The following is a 23,199-nucleotide window of genomic DNA, read 5'->3' as shown; positions in this document are numbered from 1 at the left end:
GTGAGATTCCTAATTCTTGATAACAAATCAGAAAAATAGTTTCAGAGAACTTAGGCTACTAAGGGTTTCCAAAAGGTTTCAGTCCATCCAAGGAACTAGTCAGCTTCCACCATGATGTTGCAATTGACAAAAAGGATTTTGAAATCATTTGAAAAAGGAGAGAAATAGAAATTCTACTCTCCACTCCCAAAAAGCACCTCAAACAAAAAATAGAAACTGTAGTAAGAGAAACAATCACCTACTCAAGAGAATCTTGAACTCGGCATTAATTTCATTCTTGGGACCATGGGTACTCATGAGCCAATTGTACAAGCAGTACAGCTAGCAAGTACAAGGAATGGGAACACATAAGCTCCATTTTATTAATGTGAATTAGTCGCATCCCTCCCTCACCATTGGCTGGTTCCTAAGAGTTACAAGTTAGTCACAAGAGCCAGCTGATCAGAATTCAATTTATAACTCCAATCATTCACAGTAAAGTAAAGCAACTTCATCTGTTAGCCTCTTAAAGGGGGCTAAATACCACGTGTTCCTTGTTATGTCCTGCTGATGTGGATGTAGGGGAAAGGAGCTTAAGCTAGGAATTGAAAGTCAACTCAATTTTCTTTTCTTCTTACTCAATTATAATACGGGTTTATGATGGGAGTCCACCATCTTGTCAAGACCTGTTCCTCACATATAGTTTCCTCAACAGTTTTTGTCAATTAGTGAATCCTTTCCCCAGTAACTGAGAACTTTGTATACATCCCATGCTAAGTTATAAGTATTTGTTTGCTTCTGCATTTTATACAACTAGTTGGTCCCACTCCTCCCTCCCTCCCTCTCTCTCTCTCTCTCTCTCTCTCTCTCTCTCTCTCTCTCTCTCTCTCTCTCTCTCTCTCTCTCTCTCTCTCTCTCTCTCTCTCTCTCTCTCTCTCTCTCTCTCTCTCTCACACACACACACACACACACACACACACACACACACGCATGCTTTTTCCCCCTAAAGTACATTCCTTGGTCTTCTGCCTTTTTTGCTCTTATTTCTCCACTCAGCTTCTTCAGTCTTGATATGTCTACCATCTTCTAGTTAGTAGGCTGTCCAATGGTAGCAATAAACACAGAACAATGGGATGCCAGATTCATGTGGTCTATAGCTGCTGCAACTACCAGATAACCTTTCAGCTTTGCTGTCAAGCCTACATCTGCCCAAGCCTGTGCATCACAGCTTTGGGTCATACATATTTCAAGGAGATGATTCTATTTCCCCTCTGTTCTCACAGAATTTTCTATAACTCTGTCCCCTACTGCCACTGGCTAGGCTTCCCTGCTAAAGAGGCTCAGTTTCAAAGGGACTTGTGGGAGACATCAGTGGGCTTCACTGAATAATACTATTATACCCCATCCTTAGTCCCTCCTTCTTGACCTTTAAGACTCTCCCTCAAGACCTATCTCCCTTGACCTAGAAGATACACACACACACACACACACACACACACACACACACACATATAATTTACACACACATTTGCAAGCATCAAGGGAACAAGTAAATTTGTGCTGAAATCAGTTATGGATCCATGAGCTTAGTCCTTTGGGTAGGCTAATCCACTAATCCTAAATTTCTCTTATGATCTGGGGGCAATCCTTCTTGATTAGTGAGTTCAAATAAGTGAGTTCAAAGTAACTGACTTAGATCACAAAATACATCCATGCAGAGACCTTACTTTACACTCACATATTATTAGAGTCATTTTCAATATTTTCTGACTCTTTGGGACCCCATTTGAGGTTTTCTTGGCAAAAATACTGGAATGGTTTGCCATTTTCTTCTCCAGCTCATTTCACAGATGAGACAAATATGGTTAAGTGACTTGCCCAAGGTCACACGGGTATTAAGTATCTGACCAGATTTGAACTCATGAAGATAAATCTTATCTAAAAGCAAAGCACTATATTCATTGTATCACCTAGCTGCCCTAACTTGCGTACCATCAGCCCTTCACTCAGATCATTTTATCTATCTGCCATCTATCTGCCTGATGCCACCTCAAAGCCATCTATTCTTTGTTCCGGGTATCATAATCAAATGTATTTTTAAAAGAGCATGTCAGTTATTGCTTTGCAAATCATTTCATCATCCTCATGACTCCCCAGAATAAAACTCCCTTCTTTGTCCACTATTCCCCCTATAAGTGTTGTTTTCTCCTATTAGAATATAAGTGCCTTGAGAACAAGGACTGGCTCTCTTTTTTGCTTTTCTATGCCCAGTACCTATCCCATTACCTGGTACATATTAAATTCTTAATATATTTTAATTCATTCATTCATATATGTAAGAACATAAATAATAGATATAAAGTATTAGATAACTCATTAAATATATATAAACATAATTTTCCTATTCAATAAAACAGAAACTCCATTTTCCTTTTTGCTATAACATAGATGTAGAAATATTTTAAAATAATGATTCACATTTATACGGCACTTTATAGTGTGCAAAGCATTTTGTATAAATCATCTCGTTTGATGTCTACACACATTTCTGTGGCAAAGGCAGTTTTATTATCATTCATGCTGTTATTAATAACAGTTAGAGATAATATACAACAATGTTGTGAGGTAGGAATCATTGTTGTTGATTTACTTGTTAGTACTAATATTAGTAAAGAAACATTGTTATCAGAGTCATCACTAGGAGTGTTTGAGCCTGGGGCAGGCTAACACCATTGAGTAAAACTGGGGCAAACTTGCATGGAGTAAAAGAGCTTAGGGTGAGAATGGACCAGAAGAGACAACAGCATGTGATAGTGACCCATTTCGTTTAATTATTTTTGCTGACTGAGGTAAGTGCTACTGTTTCCATGCTATTAACTGATCCAATAAATTGTGAGCTCCTGGTTTTGTCTTTCTGTTGTATCCTAAATGCTTAGTTCTGTGTCTGAAACTTTCTGGATGCTTAAATTCTCTTTTGACTGGAGTAAAAATGTTGCCAACAACCTCTAAATTTAGCATCTGGGGCAAATACTTGGTTACCATGTTCTAGTTTTAGGTTCATTTTTTTTTTGAGGCAGGGGGGAGATGGAAGGTAGGACCTATGATTTTAATAATATGGGAGCTGTGGCCTCCTACAAATGAAGACTGGTGCTAAACTTATACCCTTATGGAATTATCTGGGGACACTGGGAGGTTTAAATAACTTTCCCAATCACACAACTAATATGTATTTGAGATGGAATTTGAACACAGGTCTTGCTAACTCTAAGGAAGGCTCTCTATCCACTTTACTTCATTACTTCTAATGGTTCTGATTAACCCATTATAGAATGTGTAATACTGAGGCTCAAGGAGGTTAAGTGATTTATCCAGTTAGCAAGTTTCTAAGATGAAATTTGAATTTGTTTGCTGGTGTCTAGTACAGGCAATTCTATCAATCAACAAATATTTATTAATGTTCTTATGTGCCAATGAACTGGGATACCAAGATGGGTTAGGTGACTTTCATCCCAAAGGCAATGAGGTGGGCATGATCAGTCCCTCTGGTGTCTTTGAGTCCTGGGTTTTTGTACTTACAAATTAACTGTTACATCACAGGTTCCCAGGGCTATAAGAAGTTGTCAGCCTCATAAATGGGGAGTGTCTGACTTGGAGTTTAGACTCTCTCTCTTGAGTCAGGCTGTCAGGTGTCAGACATTTATTGGGGAGAAAATTATAGAAGCCAGGAGCAGGTCTTAATGAGATGATTGCTCTTGGACACTGGGGACTGACTGTTTACATTGGGGTGCTCCTTTGTTTCCTTCAATCTGCCTTGGAAAACAAAGAGTTGTTTACTAAGAGTTGACAGGTTTTATAAGACTGTGACTCTCAGCTTTGTTGGTGGTTCAGCGAATAAAGCCATTTCTGCTTTTCAGTCTACCTCTTAAGGGAATGATCCATCAATATGAAAAAAAATTACACAGAAATAATTACTAAGTTATGCAAAGTTATTCCAATAGAAAATAGCAGGTGCCATAAGAGAAAGACTAATCCATTCAGAAGCTACTAAAGGCAGGATGAATTTCAAGAAACTTAACTTTGAAAATTTAAAACTTTTTTTAAGGGGGGAAGGGAATAAGCATTTATGAAAGAGCCTACTATGTGCTAAACACTTACCAAATATTAGGTCATTTGATCCTCACTATACTGTTGGGGGGAAGGTACTACTAATATCCCCATTTTATAGTTAAGGAGACTGAATCATAGAGTTGGTTAAATGATTTACCCCAAATCACTCAGCTACTCTCTGAAGCTGAATTTGAACTCAGATCTTCCTGACTCCAAGCCCAGCACTATCCACTACACCATGTAATTAATTAATCACTTCTAATTAATATTAGCTAATTATTAAATTATTGTTTATTATTAATTATTAACATCATCTATATCTGAGATGGGGGAGAGAGGTTAGATCTTCAGGAAGATCTCCATCCATCTTGGAGAAAGGCATAGGCAAGGTTCCCTTTGATACTCTTATTCACCTACAGGATGTCACAGACACACTTTGATGGATTCCAGGGATTCAGGATATGTTTGATATAAGAAACTTATTTTGGAGAAGCAATGGAGATTAGTGGATGGTGTAGCAATGCCCAAAATTCTTTGCAGGAGCAGAACCCTTCACTTTAGTTTTGCAATAAAATATTTTTCATGATTTTAAATGTCTCTCATCAGTAGTGATGTTCCACAGAAGTCCTACTATGATGAATGTTATGGCATGGGGGTGGGGGGTGCTGTGAGTTCTCAAAGGCTATGTCAGTTGAGCATAAGCAGTAGCATTTTGTCCCAGGTTAGACAGGCTTCTGGAATGGTTGTAAATAACTGACTTCTATACATGAATTCTGAAGACCAGTCTAGTTAAGCAAAGAAAGGCTCTTTACCTGAGACGGACATGTCTGATAGGCTTGCCACTGGTTGATCAATTCTTTTCCTATAGAAACCCATGAAGTAAAACAGTCCTCTGACCTAGGCATCACTTTCTGGCTTCTGAAGTGACCATGGCAGAAAGGCAGGAAAAGGGGATAGAGGAAACTAAAACTCATACAGTTTTTAGGCTCCTAAAAGTTTACTAAGCTCTTGGTACTCTAAATATGTGACTTTTCCCAGTAACTCAGGAGTGGATGTACTGACCTGAATCATATTAATCTTGACATTCCCGATATAATCGGAAACAGAAAAAAAGATCACTGGAGAAATGAATGACCAGGAAAAAAACAAAAATATTTTTTGAAGTATTGATTGAACAGTTATTAAAACTGCTGAAAAAGAAAAAAAAAGAACAGAAAAATTTCTTGAAGAATGATATCCCCTTTCACCTCTTCCAATTCCTTACTTTTACTATCAGATTCACAGAGTAGAACATGAAAAAAAAAAAGAATGTATGCTTGATTTCCAACCCAGATAGGGCACCAAGAAGAGAAGGATAAAAATCACAGAATCATGGAATCTCAGAGTTGGAGGGTCCTCAAAGGACAAGAAGTAACTGAAGAAAAATCCCCTCTTTACTATGTCTAAGAGGTCACTCAGCCTGAATTTACAGGGAAGGCAAACCCATGTTACACCTTCCACTATTAGACATCTCTAGATGTTAGGAAGTTTTTCTTTCTGTCTGGCCAAGTCCTCTTGCTGCTCTCACTACCTATTGCTTCCATATCTGTCACCTGGGACCAAGGTACCCTCCAGCTAGACATATAGCTAGATGGGACCCTCCATTTGAGTCTATCTATATGAAACTGAACAAGGCAATCCTATTCATCCTCTGTGACATTCACTGCTCTTTGAACAAAGAAATATCTGAACAGCAAACACCTGATTAGGAAGACAATGTGGCACAGTGGGAATGGCATAAAATTTAGAATCAGAGCTTCTGGATTTGAATTCCACTTTTGCCACTTACTGCCTGTGTGATCTTGGACAAGAGTATCAATAAACATTCATTATATGCCAACTATTTGCCAATCACCAAATCCTGGGGAAACAAAGGCAAAAAAGAGTCCCAGCTCTCAAGGAGTTCCCAATATAATGAGGCAATTCACTTAATTTTTCTGTGCCTCATTTGTAAAATGAGTGGAAGGAAAGGGAGGGTTAGACTCAAAGACCTTTAATATTCCTTCCAGTTTTAAATCATTTATCCTACTGATGCTATGTTTAGCTTGAAGAAGAGAAGACATGGGTAGGACATGAGAGATGCTTTACATGTTTGTAGGCATACCCTCAGGAAAGGAACATTAGAATTAGAAGCAATAGTAGAATAGTTCCATGTTGTATGACTCAAATGAGATAACATACAAAAGATGCTTCATGCACTACAAACTTCAACTGTTGTTATTATGGCCCACTGAAGGGTGAATAAGTCTGACAATAACTAAAATTTTCTTTGCCTCAGTACTTCCTCCTCCACTATCTTGAGAGGAACCATGGGCATGGTGATCACATTTTCCAAAGTTAAAATTGCAACATCTGATCTGACTCAGGATTGTTTTGATAGTTGATTGACAGAGGAAAATATTGAAAAGCATGACTCTTTCAGAAAAATCATTACTAAATGGTCTTGGTAACAACATGCTCCCTGATAACAGGGAAGTTGGGAAGGAGAAAACAAGTCTAGATCAAGTCAATAGAGATCAAGTCAATGCAAATGAAAGGAGTCAGAGAAGAGAAAAAAGGAGAGGAAATAATTATGTTGCTTTTACATTTGTCTCAGGCATGAACGTCCTATTCCCTGCCTCTTGTTTATTTAATACTATTTTGTTTGATGATCTCATCTGCTTCCATAGGTTCATAACTATATGCAAATGATTCTCAGATAGCTATAGAATATAATATGTATATGTATAATATATACACATGCATATAATTAATCTCTGGACTCAAATCACTTATATTCCAACAAGGAATACATGTACACAAATGCATAATATATATATAAATATACACACATACATCTCCAACTGTCCCGTGGGCATCTTGAACTGGATGTCCAATAGAATTCTTAAACTCAACATGTCCAAAACAGAACTCTTTATATCTCTCCCCAAGCCTTTCTCTCTTTCAGATTTCTCCCATTTCAATGATTCCCTGTTGCCTATGAGAAAAAACATACCAGTTCACAATCTGGCTCCCACTTATCACTCTCCACATATTCTGTTCTTGGTAAATTGTTCCCTAGCTGTACACTCTATGTGGCATTCTATTAAAGCCTTCATATCTTTGCAAGAAGTGGTGGACCAGGTCTAGAATGCATTCTTCCCTTACTTCCTCTTTGTGGGACCCTCCTGGCTTTCTTCCAGGCACCACTAAGATATCACCTCCTCAAGAGAGGTCTTATAAAAAATAAAATAATTCTAAAAGGTAAAAGAGGGGACAATGATATAAACTCTGGGTAGAAAGAACTTAATAATTTCCTGTATAATTGAATTAATTTGAATAGATATGAACTTCACATGTATTTCACAGAATTATGGAATATTATAACAGGAGTGAACTGCAGTGTTCATTAAGTCCAACACAAACTTACAAGAATTTTCTCTACATACTAAATAAATGGTGGATCAACTATTATTTGGAGAATTGCAATGAGAAGAAGCCCACTACCTCTTGAGGCATCTCATTCATTATTTTTCCCCATTTAAATAAGTTTATTTAGTCAATTTAGAACATTATTTCTTGGTTACAATAATCACATTATTTCCCTACATGCCTCCACCCACTCATCCCGCAGCCAACATGCAATTTCATTGGGTATTATTTGTGTCCTTGATCAGAATCTCTTTCCATGTTGTTGTTTACACTAGGATGTTCATTTAGAGTCTACATCCCCAACCACATCCCTTTGACCCATGTATTCAAGCAGTTGTTTTTCTTTAGTGTTTTTACTCTCATAGTGTTTCCTCTGGATGTGGATAGTGGTTTTTCTTATAGGTTCCTCCAAGTTGTTCAGGGTCATTGCATTACCACTAATGGAGAAGTCCGTTACATTTGATTGTACCACAGTATCAGTCTCTGTGTACAATGTTTTCCTGGTTCTGCTCCTCTCACTCTGCATCAATTCCTGGAGATTGTTCTAGTCCCCATGGAATTCAACCACTTTATTATTCCTTTTAGCACAATAGTATTCCATCACCAACATATACCACAATTTGTTCAGCCATTCCCCAATTGAAGGGAATCCTCTCATTTTCCAATTTTTTGCCACCCCAAAGAGTGCAGCTATGAATATTTTTGTACATGTCTTTTTCCTTATTATCTCTTTGGAGTACAAACCCAGCAGTGCTATGGCTGGATCAAAGGGCAGACAGTCTTTTATCGCCCTTTGGGCATAGTTTCAAATTGCCCTCCAGAATGGTTGGATCAATTTACAACTCCACCAGCAATGAATTAATGACCCAACATTGCCACATCCCCTCCAGCATTCATTACTTTCCTTTGCTGTCATGTTAGCCAATCTGCTAAGTGTGAGGTGATACCTCAGAGTTGTTTTGATTTACATTTCTCTGATTATAAGAGATTTAGAACACTTTTTCATGTGCTTATTAATAGTTTTGATTTCTTTAACTGAAAACTGCCTATTCATGTCCCTTGCCCATTTATCAATTAGAGAATGGCTTGATTTTTTGTACAACTGGTTTAGCTCTTTATACATTTAAGTAATTAGACCTTTGTCAGAGGTTTTTGTAATGAAGGTTGTTTCCCAATGTGTTGCTTCCCTTCTGATTTTGAATGTATTAGTTTTGTTTGTACAAAAACATTTTAATTTGATGTAATCAAAATTATTGATTTTACATTTTGTGTTTTTTTTTTCTAGCTCTTGCTTGGTTTTAAAGTCTTTCCTTTCCCAAAGATCTGACAAGTATACTATTCTGTGTTCACCCAATTTGCTTATAGTTTTCTTCTTTATATTCAGGTCATTCACCCATTCTGAGTTTATCTTGGTGTAGGGTGTGAGATGTTGATCCAAACCTAATCTGTCCCATACTGTCTTCCAATTTTCCCAACAGTCTTTATCAAACAGTGGATTTTGGTCCCAAAGACTAGGATCTTTGGGTTTATCATACACAGTCTTGCTGAGGACATTTGCCCCAAGTCTATTCCACTGATCCTCTTTTCTGTCTCTTAGTCAGTATCAAATTTTTTTGATAACCACTGCTTTATAGTATAGTTTGAGATCTGGAACTGCAAGTCCTCTTTCCTTTGCAGTTTTTTAATGATTTCCCTGGATATCCTTGATCTTTTGTTCTTCCAAATGAACTTTATTATGTTTTTTTCTAATTCAGTAAAGAAGTTTTTTGGTAGTTCAATGGGTATGGCACTAAATAAGTAGATTAATTTGGGTAGGATTGTCATTTTTATTATGTTAGCTCATCCCACCCATGAGAAATCAATGTTTTTTTCCAATTGTTTAGATCTAGTTTTAATTGTGTGGAGAGTGTTTTGTAGTTGTGTTCATATAGTTCCTGTGTTTGTCTCGGCAGATAGATTCCTAAGTATTTTATATTGTCTAGGGTGATTTCAAATGGTATTTCTCTTTCTAATTCTTGCTGCTGAAATGGGTTGGAGATATATAGAAATGCTAATGACTTATGCAGGTTTATTTTGTATCCTGCAACTTTGCTAAAATTTTTTATTATTTTGACTAGCTTTTTAGTTGATTCTCTAAGATTCTTTAAGTAAACCATCATATCATCTGCAAAGAGTGATAGATTGGTCTCCTCATTGCCAATTCTAATACCTTCAATTTCTTTTTCTCCTCTAATTGCTACTGCTAGTGTTTCTAGTACAATGTTAAATAATAGAGGTAATAATGGGCATCCTTGTTTCACTCCTGATCTTATTGGAAAGGCTTCTAGTTTATCCCCATTGCAGATGATGTTTGCTGATTGTTTTAAAGATATACTGTTTATTATTTTTAGGAAAGGCCCTTATGTTCCTATACATTCTAGTGTTTGCAATAGGAATGGGTGTTGTATTTTATCAAAGGCTTTCACTGTATCTATTGAGATAATCGTGAGATTTTTGTCAGTTTGCTTGTTAATATGGTCAATTATATGGATGATTTTCCCAACATTGAACCATCCTTGTAGTCCTGGTATGAATCCTACCTGATCATACTTAATAACTCCCGTGATCAATTGCTGGAGTCTTTTTGCTAGTATCCTATTTAAGATTTTTGCATCTATAATCATTAAGGAGATTGGTCTATAGTTTTCTTTCTCTGTTTTTGACCTGCCTGGATTTGGGATCAGTACCATGTTTGTGTTGTAAAATGAATTTGGTAGAACTTCTTCTTGGCTTATTCTGTCAAATAGTTTGTATAATATTGGGATTAGTTGTTCTTTGAATGTTTGATAAAATTCATTTGTGAATCCATCTGGACCTGGGGATTTCTTCTTAGAGAGTTCTTTGATGGCTTGTTCAAATTCTTTTTCTGATATGGGGTTATTTAGGTAATTTATTTCTTCCTCTGTTAGTCTAGGCAATTTATATTTTTGTAAGTATTCATCCATATCACCTAGACTGCCATCTTTGGTGCCATATAATTGGGCATAGTGATTTTTAATGATTGCCTTAATTTCCTCTTCATTTGAGGTGAGGTCTCCCTTTTCATCTTGGATACTGTCAATTTGTTTTTTTTCCTTTACTTTTTTTTAATTAGACTGAGTAGTACTTTGTCTATTTTATTTGTTTTTCAAAGTACCAGCTTCTAGTCTTATTTATTAAATCAATAGTTGTTTGACTTTCAATTTTATTAATTTCTCCTTTCATTTTTTGGATCTCTAATTTAGTCTTCATCTGAGGATTTTTAATTTGTTCACTTTCTAGTTTTTTTAATTTGCATGCCCAATTCATTGACCTCTGCCCTTTTCAATTTGTTAATATATGAACTCAAGGATATAAATTTCCCCATGAGTACTGCTTTGGCTGCATCCCATTTGAAAGGATGTTTCATCATTGTCATTTTCTTCAATGAAGTTATTGTTTCTATGATTTGTTCTTTAACTAACCAGTTTTGGAGAATTCTATTGTTTACTTTCCAATTAATTTTTGATTTGCCTCTCCACGTACCCTTACTAATTATTATTTTCATTGCATTGTGATCTGAGAAGGTTGCATTTATTATTTCTGCTCTTTTGCACTTGTTTGCAATGTTTTTATGCCTTAATACATGGTCAATTTTTGTGAATGTACCATGTGCTGCTGAAAAGAAAGTATATTCCTTTTTGTCCCTATTTATTTTTCTCCACATATCTACTAACTCTAATTTTTCTAAGATTTCATTCACTTCTCTTACCTCTTTCTTATTTATTTTTTGGTTTGATTTATCTTGTTCAGATAGAGGAAGGTTCAAGTCTCCCTCTAGTATAGTTTTTCTATCTATTTCTTCCTTGAGCTCCACTAGTTTCTCCTTTAGAAATTTGGATGCTATGACATTTGGTGCATACATGTTGAGTACATATATTTCCTCATTGTCTAAACTGCCTTTTATCAGGATGAAATTACCTTCCCTATCTCTTTTAACTAGATTTATTTTTACTTTGGCTTTGTCAGATATCATGATTGCGACTCTTGCCTTCTTATTATCAGTTGATGCCCAATAGATTTGGCTCCATCCTCTTACTTTCACCCTATGTGTATCTACCTTCCTCTTGTGTGTTTCTTGTAGACAGCATATGATAGCATTTTGGATTCTAATCCATTCTGCTATTCACTTGTGTTTTGTGGGTGAGTTCATTCCATTCATATTCAGAGTTATGATTACTAACTTCGTATTTCCCAGCATTTTGATTTCTACTCTTGGTGCTGGCTTTTCTTCTTTCACTGTTTCCTTCTACATCAATGTTTGTTTTTAATCAGTCCCCCTAGTTCCCACCTTTATTTTATTTCCTTTTCATCCCCCCTCCCTTCTTATTCCCCCCCTTATTTTCCCTGTAGTCTTATTAAAATAAGCCCCCCACCCTCTCCTTCCCTTTTTCTGCTTCCCTCCCCACTAGTCCGTTTATTACTCTTCTACTCCCCTATAGGGTGCAAATGCATTCTCTGCCCCAATGGATTAGATTGTTCTTCCTTCTTTGGGTCAATTTAAAAGCATGTAAGATTTGAGTATTTCCTGTCTCCAACCTCTTTACCTTTCCAGTATTGATGTTCTCCCCCTCCTGCCATAAGCTTCTTGGTAGCATATAAAATACCCCCATTTGTTTCTTTTCCCATTTCTTTTAGTAGTGACCTCTTTTTTAGCTCTAGTTGTGTGTGTGTATATATATATATGTATATGTATATGCATATACATATATATTTATGCATGCATATATCTATATATCTATTTATGTCTTGTCCTTTCATCCTATACAGCTTGTCATTCTTCTCTCTATGTGTAATTCTTCTAGCTTCCCAGGTGATAACAACAGTTTTTAAGAGTTACCAATGACCTCTTTTCTTATACGGATACATATCATTTTAACTTATTGAGTCTTAAATGTTTTTTGTTTTGTTTTTTCTTTTTTCCCTCTTTTTTAATTACCTTTTGATGATTCTCTTCAGTTCTGTGCTTGGACTTCAAATTTTCTGTTCAGGTCTGATCTTTTATTTGCAAAATCTTGGAATTCTTCTATTTTGTTGAATGACCATACTTTCCCCAGTAAGAATATAGTCAGTTTTGCTGGGTAGTTGATTCTTGGTTGTAGACCTGGTTCCCTTGCTTTCTGGAATATCATATTCCATGCCTTTTGGTCCTTCAGTGTGGATGCAGCCAGGTCCTGCATTATTTTCACTGTGATTCCATGGTATCTGAATGACTCCTTCTTGGCAGCTTGTAATATCTTTTCTTTGGTTTATAGTTCTTGAATTTGGCTATAACATTCTTGGATATTGTCACCTGGGGATTAAGTACAGGAGTTGATCTGTGGATTCTTTCAATCTCCACTTTTCCCTCTTGTTCTAGAATATCGGGGCAGTTTTCTTGAATAATTTCTTGTAGTATTGTGTCAAGGATTTTCCTTTTGTCATGGTCTTCTGGTAAACCAGTGATTCTTAAATTGTCCCTCCTCAAATGATTTTCTAAATCCTCTGTTTTATTGAATGAGTTGCTTCATATTTTCCTCAATTTTTTCATTCTTTTGGTTTTGTTTTATAGTGTCCTGCTGCCTTGTGAGGTCACTTAATTCTAGTTGTTGCATTCTGGTTCTTAAAAACTGGATTTCATCCTTGGTTTTTTGATCATCCTTCTCTTTCTAATCTGATTTTCTATGGAGGTCATCTTTCATCCTCTTTACCTCATCTTTCATCTCCTTTGCCTCATCTTTCATCTCCTTTGCTTCATGTTCTAGCTGGTTGATTTTGACTTTCAAGACACTATTTTCTGTTTCCAGATGATTTATCTTGCTGTTAAAGTTGTCTTCAGCCTCTCTTAATTGTGATTTGAATTGCATTTTGAATTCTACCAAAGCCTGTATCCAATTTGCTGGGATTTCATTTTCTGATCCCTCCCCCTCTGCTCTGTTTGCTGGATAAAAGCTATCTATTGTAATTTCTTTCTTCTTTTTCTGTTGTTTGCTCATATCCATCCCTTCTTTTCTCCCAGTATTTGTGCTCTTGCTCCTCTCATTTTTTTGTTTTGGGGGGCTTCTGTCAATCTCCCCTCTTGGAGCTTTGACAGAAGATCTCTTGGTGCAGTCTCTGGGGGAGGGTTGTTGGGAGGTTTAACTTCCCTGTCCACTGTGGAGGCTTTTGATTGGATTAAAGTCCAGCAGTCAATGAGGAAGGGGTGTGGAGCCTGGACTTCCCTGAGTTCTGAAGACTTTTGATTGGATTAAGTTAAGCTTGGTTGGGCTGGGTATACTCTGAGGCCAACACCTCCTGTAAGGCTGGAGTGAATATGGAGGATCTCCACAGCTCTGGCCAGGCTATGAGATCTATATTCCCTCTCTAGCTCCTTACCTGCCATCTTTGTTCGATGCTCTGAGCTTGGCATAGCCCTCCCCACACCCTCCAGAGCAGCACCTCTGTCTGCCCAGAAGTTCCCACTGCCACTGGAGTCTCAGCGCTCTAGGTGGGTGGAGGGGAGGGGTCCTGGGACCTTCCTTCTGCCTTCCCCTTAAACCCAAGGGTTCTTGGATTCTGGTTTGTGGGGGATGTACATTTTGAATTGAATCCAGCAGTATGGTTCCTTGGCTCTGTCTTGTTGTTAGGTTTGATTTTCAATCCCCTAGGAGCATTCAGTTTGTGATCAGAGAGGAAGGGTATTCAGAGGTCTGAACTTCTGCTCCTTCTTGGACGCCATCTCGATTCCCCCATTCATTTTTTTAACAATTCTAATTGTTAGCCAATTTTTCCCCCTAATCTTAGTGCTGAATTTGTATTTTTATACCTTCTACCCAGTGCTCCTATGTTCTGTCCTCAGGGGCAAGTAGAACAAGTCTAATTTCATTTCCACTTGACAGATCTTCCCAATATTTAAAGATAGTTAACTCTGAATCTTGGTGAAGCTAGAGGGTAGAGTAGGTAAAGTGCTGAGCCTGGAATCAGAAAGTTGATTTTCATGAGTTCAAATATGGTTTCAAACCATTATTAGCCATGGGACCCTGGGCAAGTCACTTACCCTTCTTTGCCTCAGTTCCTTATATATTAAATGATCTGGAGAAGGAAATGGCACACCACTCTAATACCTTTCCCAAGAAAACCTCAATTAGGGTCTATAGAATTATATAAGGGACAATTGGAACTGCATGTGTATGTCTTGTACCCATGTATTTGGGATATAAGTAGAGTATGAGGTCAGAGCTTACTTTCTTTAACCTGAGCCTAATGCAACACCTTACACAAAGGAAGTGCTCTGTAAATGCTTGTTAAATTGAATTAATTTGAATAGACTCACAAAATGCCAGATAAGACCAAAATGGCTCAACAACAACAACAAAACCTCTAAATCTAATGTCCTCCAAACTAAATCTCTCCAGTTCCTTCTGGTAATTATAACAACATGATATCAAGACTTTCATGAAAATGGTCATCCTTCTATGTGCATCATGGCTTTCCTAAATTATGGTGCTCAGAACAAAATACATCAAAGATAGGGTCTGACCAGGGAAGATCACGATAAGATTATTATTTTCCTTATTCACAGAAGCTATACATCTTTCATCCCTTCTGTTTAACACTCCCTTGTCATGGCAGAGAGGCTTGAAAAACTCAGTGAAACTGAGCTATGCCATGCAGGGGTACCCAAAACAGACAGGTCATAGTGAAGAGTTGTAACAAAAGGAAGTTCACTGAAGAAGAAAATGGCAAAGCATTCCAGTATTTTTGCCAAGAAATCCCTGTGAAGAGTCCATGGGGTCACAAAGAGTTGGAAACAGCTAAATGACAGAACAAAAACAATAACATGCCTCTTTTAGCATAGCCCAAGATTATTGTAACATTTTTTCAGCCAACATTTTTCAGCCATGATTCACATGATGCCGAAGTTCTTTGAAACCCCTAGATCTTCTCAGGGAAAATTGTTTTATGGATAAACCTATGCTATCTTGTAATTGTGAGATTGATGTTTTGGAATTCAAATGTAAAACTGTGTATTTATTAGTATTAAATTTCATCTCATCAGATTCAACCCAATGTTCTAGCCTGTCAAGATTTTTTGGATGCTACCCCTAGAATACAACAAGTTAATTATCTGTCCAAGAATACATTATCTGAAAATATGCTAAGGATGGTGCCAAAGTCTTTATCCAAGTCAGTGATGAAAATGTCAAAATGTACAGGAACAGTCCACTGGAAACCTCCTAGCATGATAGCATACCATCGTTAACGACTACTCTTTGTATCTTAGCATTTAATCTGTTCTGAATTCATCTAGTATTAACATCTAAGCTGACATTTCTTCATCAACAAATAGCATGAAAGACTTCCAAATGCTTTGTTAAAGCCTTGGTAAATAGTATTTACAGCATGCTCCTTTTCCACCATTCTAGCAAGCCTATTAAAGAAGGGAATAAAGATAGCTTAGAATGATCTTAGTGATTTCATGTGGTGTTTTATGATAACCATTTTATTTTATATATAAATATACATATATACACACACATGAATATATATATAGACTAAAATTTTCCTAATAATCACAAACTCCCCCATCTGCAGAGCTTAGCTTCTGTTCTCTTCCCTTTCCTAAGAAAATTAGACTATGCCCTCTTTTAAGCTCCATGAGCAAAAGGAAGGTTTTGTTTTTACCTTTGTGTTCCAAAAGCCTTTAGAACAATGTCTCACTTATAGTAGTTGAATTCAGTTGGGGAAAGTGGTATTCTGACTGAGTCACAAGAGAGGAATTATAAATTTGGAGATAAAAAATGTCCTTAGAGTAACCATTTTAATTTATAGATAAAATTCTTCTGAATCAATATTCAATAAGGAGACATTAATTGAGAAATAATTTGATGTTCATTTGTAAATCTAAAAGAATAATGACATTTAACTTTGGAGTGAGAGAACTCCTAAGCTAGTATAAGGGGTGGCATGGCAGAGAATAGAATATTCAAGTTCATATACTTAGCTCCTTTCACAGTTCTTCATCCACAGTATCCTTAATAGCTCTTTGTTGAACCAAAGTATCATAAATTTATACTAATAAATGGCATTTAGTTTATATTATATTTACTTTTTTGTTATTCACCTATAAAAAGCAACCTTTTTGTTCGTAAGCTACTACATAAGGATATAGATTCTCTGTTTCTAAATACCACAAGTTGCCAGTCTTGCTCAGTAATTGTTGGTGAATAATTGGCATTTGCTGGAGCTCTTTTTGTATCCCCAAAGCTTAGCATGGTGCTTGACACCATAGTAGGTCCTTGATGTTTATTGACTTATTGATTTGGTGACAAAATCTGAGGATTAAGGTAAAAGTTCTCAAATGATATTTTAAATATCTGATTTAAAATGACCTCTAATTCTTAAAAACATATTGGTAGGAAAGCATCAAGGTTATAGCTTTTCTTTTTCTTTTTCTTTTCCTAAGGAGTTGTCAGAGATAGAATCCCATCACTTTATTCTGGATGGAATCAGCAAGTTTGATATTCAACAAGGATTAACAGGTAAGATCATGGTATTTTCCTTCTCAGGTGCAGAGTTTGAAGCTATTGCAACATTGCCTAGATCTGCCATTGAGGATAGATTAGTGGGGTTTTCTTCCCAAACTCACATCCATACTAGAGCATCCCAATCTGCAATGTTAGGACTGGAAGGGACCTAAGAGAGGAAAGACTCCTTAGGAATTTAGCTTGGGAATCAGAAGAGATGAGATAATTTAGACTAAAGGCTGCCTGACCTCAATGACTGTTCCAGATATAATTATTGATTTTTATAATGCTAAAGCTCTTTCCAGCCTGGCCCATTCTTGTCCTTCAATCTTCTTATACTTTACCTTCACACACACACACACACACACACACATCACTATCCACCTGTGCTCCTGGCCTATTTGCTATGCCTTGATCATAATAATAAATCTCTCATCTCTATGCCTTTTCACTGGTTATCCTACATATTCAGGATGTTCTCCCTCCTCTCCTTTGTCTGTTTATTTCTCTCAATTCTTTGAATCTCACTTTCCATTTCACCTTCTTCAGGAGCCCTTTTCCAGTCATCTTTGTTGCTCATGCCTTTTCCTCTGAGACTGTCTTTGAACTATCCATATCTTGTATGCTCCCAGATATTTATGCATTGTCTTTCCCAAATAAAATGTATAATCCATGAGGAAAGGGAACCCGGGTGTTCCATTTTTTACAGTTCCCCTTGTTATGGACATCAAAGGGCCCAAACACATGTGGAGTAGGGAGAGACAAAGCCGCTTTGCTTATTCTACCCATTAATACCAAATCTCCTTTTTCACCCAACAACTCTTCGGGTACTTAAAGACAGCTGTCATTTTCGTCCTCAATCTTTTCTTCTCCTGAATAGATATTCTCAGTTTTCCAGACTGATCTTCGTGGGACTTTTACCATCCTGGTTGCCCTCCTCTCAATATTCACTAGCTTATCAATTTTCATAATAACTGAGACACCTAGAATTAGCACAATATTTCAGATGTACTCTGACTGTGGTAAAGTATGACTATATTTTAGGCATGCCCAATATAGGGATTTGTTTTGCTTGACTATTCATATTTGTTACAAGAATTTTCTTTTTCTTTTTGCATGGAAGGGAGGTATTGGAAGGAAGATAAATTGGGGTTTTGCTAATTTAAAAATTAGTTTTTTTAAAAAAAAGCTTTTGGAAGAGGAATCTTCCACAATGGAAGTTCTTTCATACTGCCAAAATCTTAGCTCACTTGAATATCTAGATAGTAAAAAGAATTTGTAGAAAAAGAATTTAGACAATGTAGAAACCAAAGACATGAATAAAAATGTATTAAAAGAAAAGTTAGGAGGGAACTTCCTGGGAAGACCCAGGAAAAGCACCAAATGGGGAACCCCATGAGAAGTGGAGTGTCAGAGAAATCAGTATACCTAGAATTATAGCAATTTTGTAAGGGAGGTATCACTGTCACAAAAGACTAACATTAAATACTTTCCACTGCCAGGAAATAATGTAGCTTCATATTTTACATGGTTCTAAAATTCACCACAGTGTAGGGACTTAATAAATTTTATTATTTGATTATTTGATTGAAACCACCAAAAGTTCAGCTACATTTAAGTTAATATAATGAGGTCCTTTCAGGGGACAGATATATCCTCTTTCTGGAAATGATGTGACCCTCTTACTTATTGGATGAATTTTCCCAATAATCAGCATCTTGTCTGTTTCTTTTGAAATAGATAATAAAAATCCACCCCAAAATTCATTCAGGCATGTAGTAAGAGAGAATATAGAATCACAAATGATGTGTGTTGAGAGAGGCAGTATGGTATAAAAGAAGGTATAGTGGACTAGGAAGAGCACTGGATTTGCAGTCAGAGCCCCATTCTGGGATACAAAGTTCCTGTGACACAGTGTTGCTTCAGTTGGGTCAGTGTGGTGAGAGACTTCCTGGTAAATGGAGCTATTCAGAAATGGAATGGGCTATTTGGGGAAATGGTGTGGTCCCCATCAACACTGAGAGTGCCCAGAAAGAGACTGGCTGGCCACTTGTTGGGGATATTGTTAAGGGAATCCCTGGTCAGGTTCAGGTTGGAGTAGGTGATCTCTGAGGTCCCTTCTAGTCCTTGAGAGTAGATTCATCTTTCTATGTCTTTTGACAGGTGACTGCTGGTTTCTAGCAGCACTAGGATCTTTAACTCAGAGACCCAAACTTCTAGCAAAGATTATACCACCAAACCAAAGCTTCAAACAAGGATATGCAGGGATTTTCCATTTCCAGGTATGTATATTCTTCTGCTTTTTTATAGGAAGGTCATTGAAAATAATGCAGGGACATTAATAATATCCATGATGTGACTTGTCATGACAGTGAGGTGGCACAATGGAAAGTAACTTGGAATCAGGAAGATTTATTTACTATTTACTAGCTGAATGCCCCTGGGCAAATTTCTTAATCTCTAAGGGGCAAATGGGTGGACTGAGAGAGCCAGACCTAGAAATGAGAGGTCCTGGGTTCTAATCTGGAATCAGACATTTCCTAGCTGTGTGATCCTGGGCAAATGACTTATCCCTCATTGCCTAGCCCTTACTGCTCTTCCACCTTAAAACCAATACACAGTATTGATTCTAAGATGGAAGTTAAAGGTTTAAAAAAAATGTCTTTGTCTCAGCTTCAGTTTCCCTATCTTATAGATGGGGATAATAATAGCACATAAATTGCTAGACTGATGCAAGGATCAAATGAGATAATATTTGTAAAATGACTTTAAAACCTTAAAGTGCCATGTAAATGCTAGAGATGATGAAGATGAGGATGAGGATGAAGACAATGAGGTGAAAATTTGCTGTGAAATTGGAATTTGTTTCTCCTTATCTATAAAATATGAAAGGTTGAATTGGGTGATCTCTAAGTTCCCTTCTAGGTTTATAATTCTATAACTATACAATCAACCCTCCCAAAATGTTTTCATTAGGGGAAAGCTCTGGTTTAGGAATGAGAGGCCTTGCTCTAATAATGATGACAAAACTATTATGGACTTGATACATCTCATAGATGAAATTAATTATTCTGTACAATATTCTTCACTTACTAGGGAAATTAAGACGTATTTCTACCATACTTATTTTTGCCAAGGACTTTCTTCATGTTATATATTATAATTCAATTCATTAGACATTAATTAAATGCTTACTGTGCATGGTGGGGGCTATTCTTCGGACTGAGAAATTTTAAAGATCAATAGTCATGATGTTGGCCACAAGTATCTCACAATTTAGTAGATAATGACTTACATCTATATGCCTTTATTCCTTTATGATAAATCTATGTCACATATGGGATAGTCAGTAAGTTGGCCAATTGGCATTTATTAAGCACTGTACTTTATAAGTATTGGGGATATAAAGGAAGGCAAAAAATGAACTGAGGATGGTGTAGACTAGAGAACTTCATGGGTCCATTGCAACTCTGAAAGAAAGTGTTCCTGTGAAAACATTCCTACTCTTCAAACCTCAGTTTCCTCATCTGTGAAATGAGTTGGTTAGACTAAAGAACCTCTCAGGCCCTTTCCAGATCTAAATTTCATGAGCCAAATATATAGGAGGAAGCACCCTGTTCTGGTACAATGTAAGTATGTAAAAACTGCTTAATGATGTGTTGACTTCTTTGTACTCTAGTGCCCAGCACAGTTCCTGGCACATAATAAGTGTTATTGATTGGTTGATTGTTAATGGGAAAGAACCCATAGAACACCTGGATATAGACCTGGAAGGAACCTCATTGATTATTCAGTCCCATGTTGGCAAAGGCATGACACATATGCCCTGGCATGCTGGAGGGGACTGATCTGTTCCCCATCTCCACCATGACTGAGGACAATTTTCAAATGACCAGCCCCTCTGTCCAGTAGGACAATGCAAGCCTGTCGTCCTCCTTCCACTGTCTAGGGTAATGGGGGGGGGGGCACTGGGCTCACAGGCTGTTTGAAGGTGCAGTTTGGACATGCGATCCCTAAAAGATTCTCCAACACTAATTTAATTGTACCTCTGCAAGTTCCAGATGAAGTATCTAAAACCCTCCCAAAGGAAGAGGACTTACCCAAGGTCACACAGCTTGTTAGTGACAGAGCTTGGATTTGAACCAGTTCCTCACTAAGATTCAGAGTGTTATTTTGTTTTTTTTCTTTCACTATGCAGTATAACTTTCAAACCCCACAATCTCCTGGGACACATGTTGGCATCCTCAATGTTTCCTATGTGCTTACATTCATAGTACTAATGATGCTTCTCTTGCCTCACAACCCAGTCCCCATCTGGAGCCCTCTTCCCACATGTCTTACTTACTGCTAGAAAAGTGCTTCAGTCACATTTTGGAGCCAGAATGATGCCGCACTACATTGCTTTACTAATCACCGTGAAAACATCTTCTTTGTGTTGTCTCTGCTGATGTCTCTCCCTCTCCCTCTGTGTTCTCAGAGCGCTTCCTCAGCTTGATCTGCTGGGAGAACATCTGTGACCTCCAGCTGTCCAAACAGTCCTGTTGAGGGTTCCACATCATTCATAAACAGATGATGGCTAGCAGTTCTCCCTTCTCCCGCCATATGCCCTCTACCCTAAAGGATCTGAGCCCTTTCAGACTGCCATTCAGATGATCAGATCTAGCTCAGAGGCCAGCCAGAGCAACCCCTTCATTTTTCAAATGAGGAAACTGAGAAGGAAATGACTTGCCCAATGTCACATAGAGAGTTAGCATTCAAGGTGAAACTTAGACCCAAGTCTTCTGAATTCTCTTTCCATGACACCAAACCCAAAGCCCACAGCAAAATCGGTTCTTGTACATCTTCATTGCTTTATCTCTCTTATGACCATGGACAATTGACTGGACTTGTTTATCTTGATTTCCTCAAATGTAAAATGGAAATAATTATTGTACCTCCTCAGGGTTGTTGTGAGCCTAAATGGGATATATGTAGAATGCTTAGCACAATTTTTGGCACTTTGTTGCTATTCAGTCATGTACAACTCTCTGTGACCCCATTGACCATAGTACGCCAATACTGGACACTGGGTTTCTTGACAAAGAAAGTCATTTGCCATTTCCTTCTCAGGTGGCTTAAAGCAAACAGAGGTTAAGAGGCTTGCCCAGGATCACATAGCTAATAGGTGTCTGAGACCATATTTGAACTCAGGTCTTTCCTGAGTTTGGACCCAGAATTCTATCCACTGAATAACCTAGTTACCTCCTGACATGTAATAGGCACTTAATAAATGTTAACTTCCTTTCTTTATAGTCTCTGAGCTCCGCATAGTACCCTACAGAAAAAAAGGTACTTAAAAATCTCTGTAGCTGCTCTTGATATAAAGACAAAAATGTACAGGAATTTTCTTAATGCTCACCTTCTGTCTTAGAATTAATACTAAGTATTGGTTCCAAGGCAGACAAGTAGTAAGGGTTAGGCAACGGGGGTTAAGTGACTTTCCCAGGGTCACATAGGTAGGAAATGTCCTAAGCAAGATTTGGACCCAGGTCCTCTAGTTTCAGGACTGGCTCTTTATCTCCTGAGCCACCTAGTTGCCCCACCCAGGAAGGTTTGGGGTAGCAACCTAGTTTATTTTCTCAGAGACACCAAGAAAAATATCCTACCTCATTTCACAAAGTCCATTATTGGTAAATTTATGGTTGAGTCGATCCCTATTAGTTGAAGAAGAGCAGTGTGTTAGAGCAGGGAGGTAATGTGGAATATTGGAAAGTGGTCAGAACCTTGGTTCTCATTCCAACTCTATTGCCTACTAGATGTGTGACATTCAGCGAGTTGCTTTTATTCTTTAGTTTTTTTTCTATATGTAATTATTAGACTCAAATAGTTAAAATATTGACCTCACCTACTTGCATTAGGAAAAGTAACTTATAGTGTTGTAGAAATATGAGTGGTCATTAGCTAAGGCAAAGAAAATCTGTGTTCTCTTCTTGACTTCATTCATTTATAAAATCACAATTATCAGGAACCTCAGAGAAAACCTATCCCCATTCCCACCTGAAGCATGAATCCTGCCTCCTCCATCCCTCTCCAGAAATAGCTCAAGGGATACAAGACCATCCACATCCTGAATCAACTATTT

The 23,199-nt window shown here is 37.4% G+C and overlaps 1 protein-coding gene across 1 annotated transcript in view; it reads left to right on the top strand.

Moving 5' to 3' along the window:
• CAPN13 (calpain 13) overlaps positions 1–23,199 on the top strand; it is a 120,949-nt gene that overhangs the window by 20,782 nt on the left and 76,968 nt on the right. The window contains exons 2-3 of the mRNA XM_056817393.1: positions 17,018–17,093; positions 19,203–19,360. Coding sequence (XP_056673371.1) covers positions 17,018–17,093; positions 19,203–19,360 — 234 coding nt within the window. The remainder of the gene's footprint in view (positions 1–17,017; positions 17,094–19,202; positions 19,361–23,199) is intronic.

The sequence above is a fragment of the Monodelphis domestica genome, chromosome 1, assembly GCF_027887165.1.
Source record: "Monodelphis domestica isolate mMonDom1 chromosome 1, mMonDom1.pri, whole genome shotgun sequence".
NCBI lineage: Eukaryota > Metazoa > Chordata > Mammalia > Didelphimorphia > Didelphidae > Monodelphis > Monodelphis domestica.
This window is presented reverse-complemented; position numbering and strand designations above follow the sequence as displayed.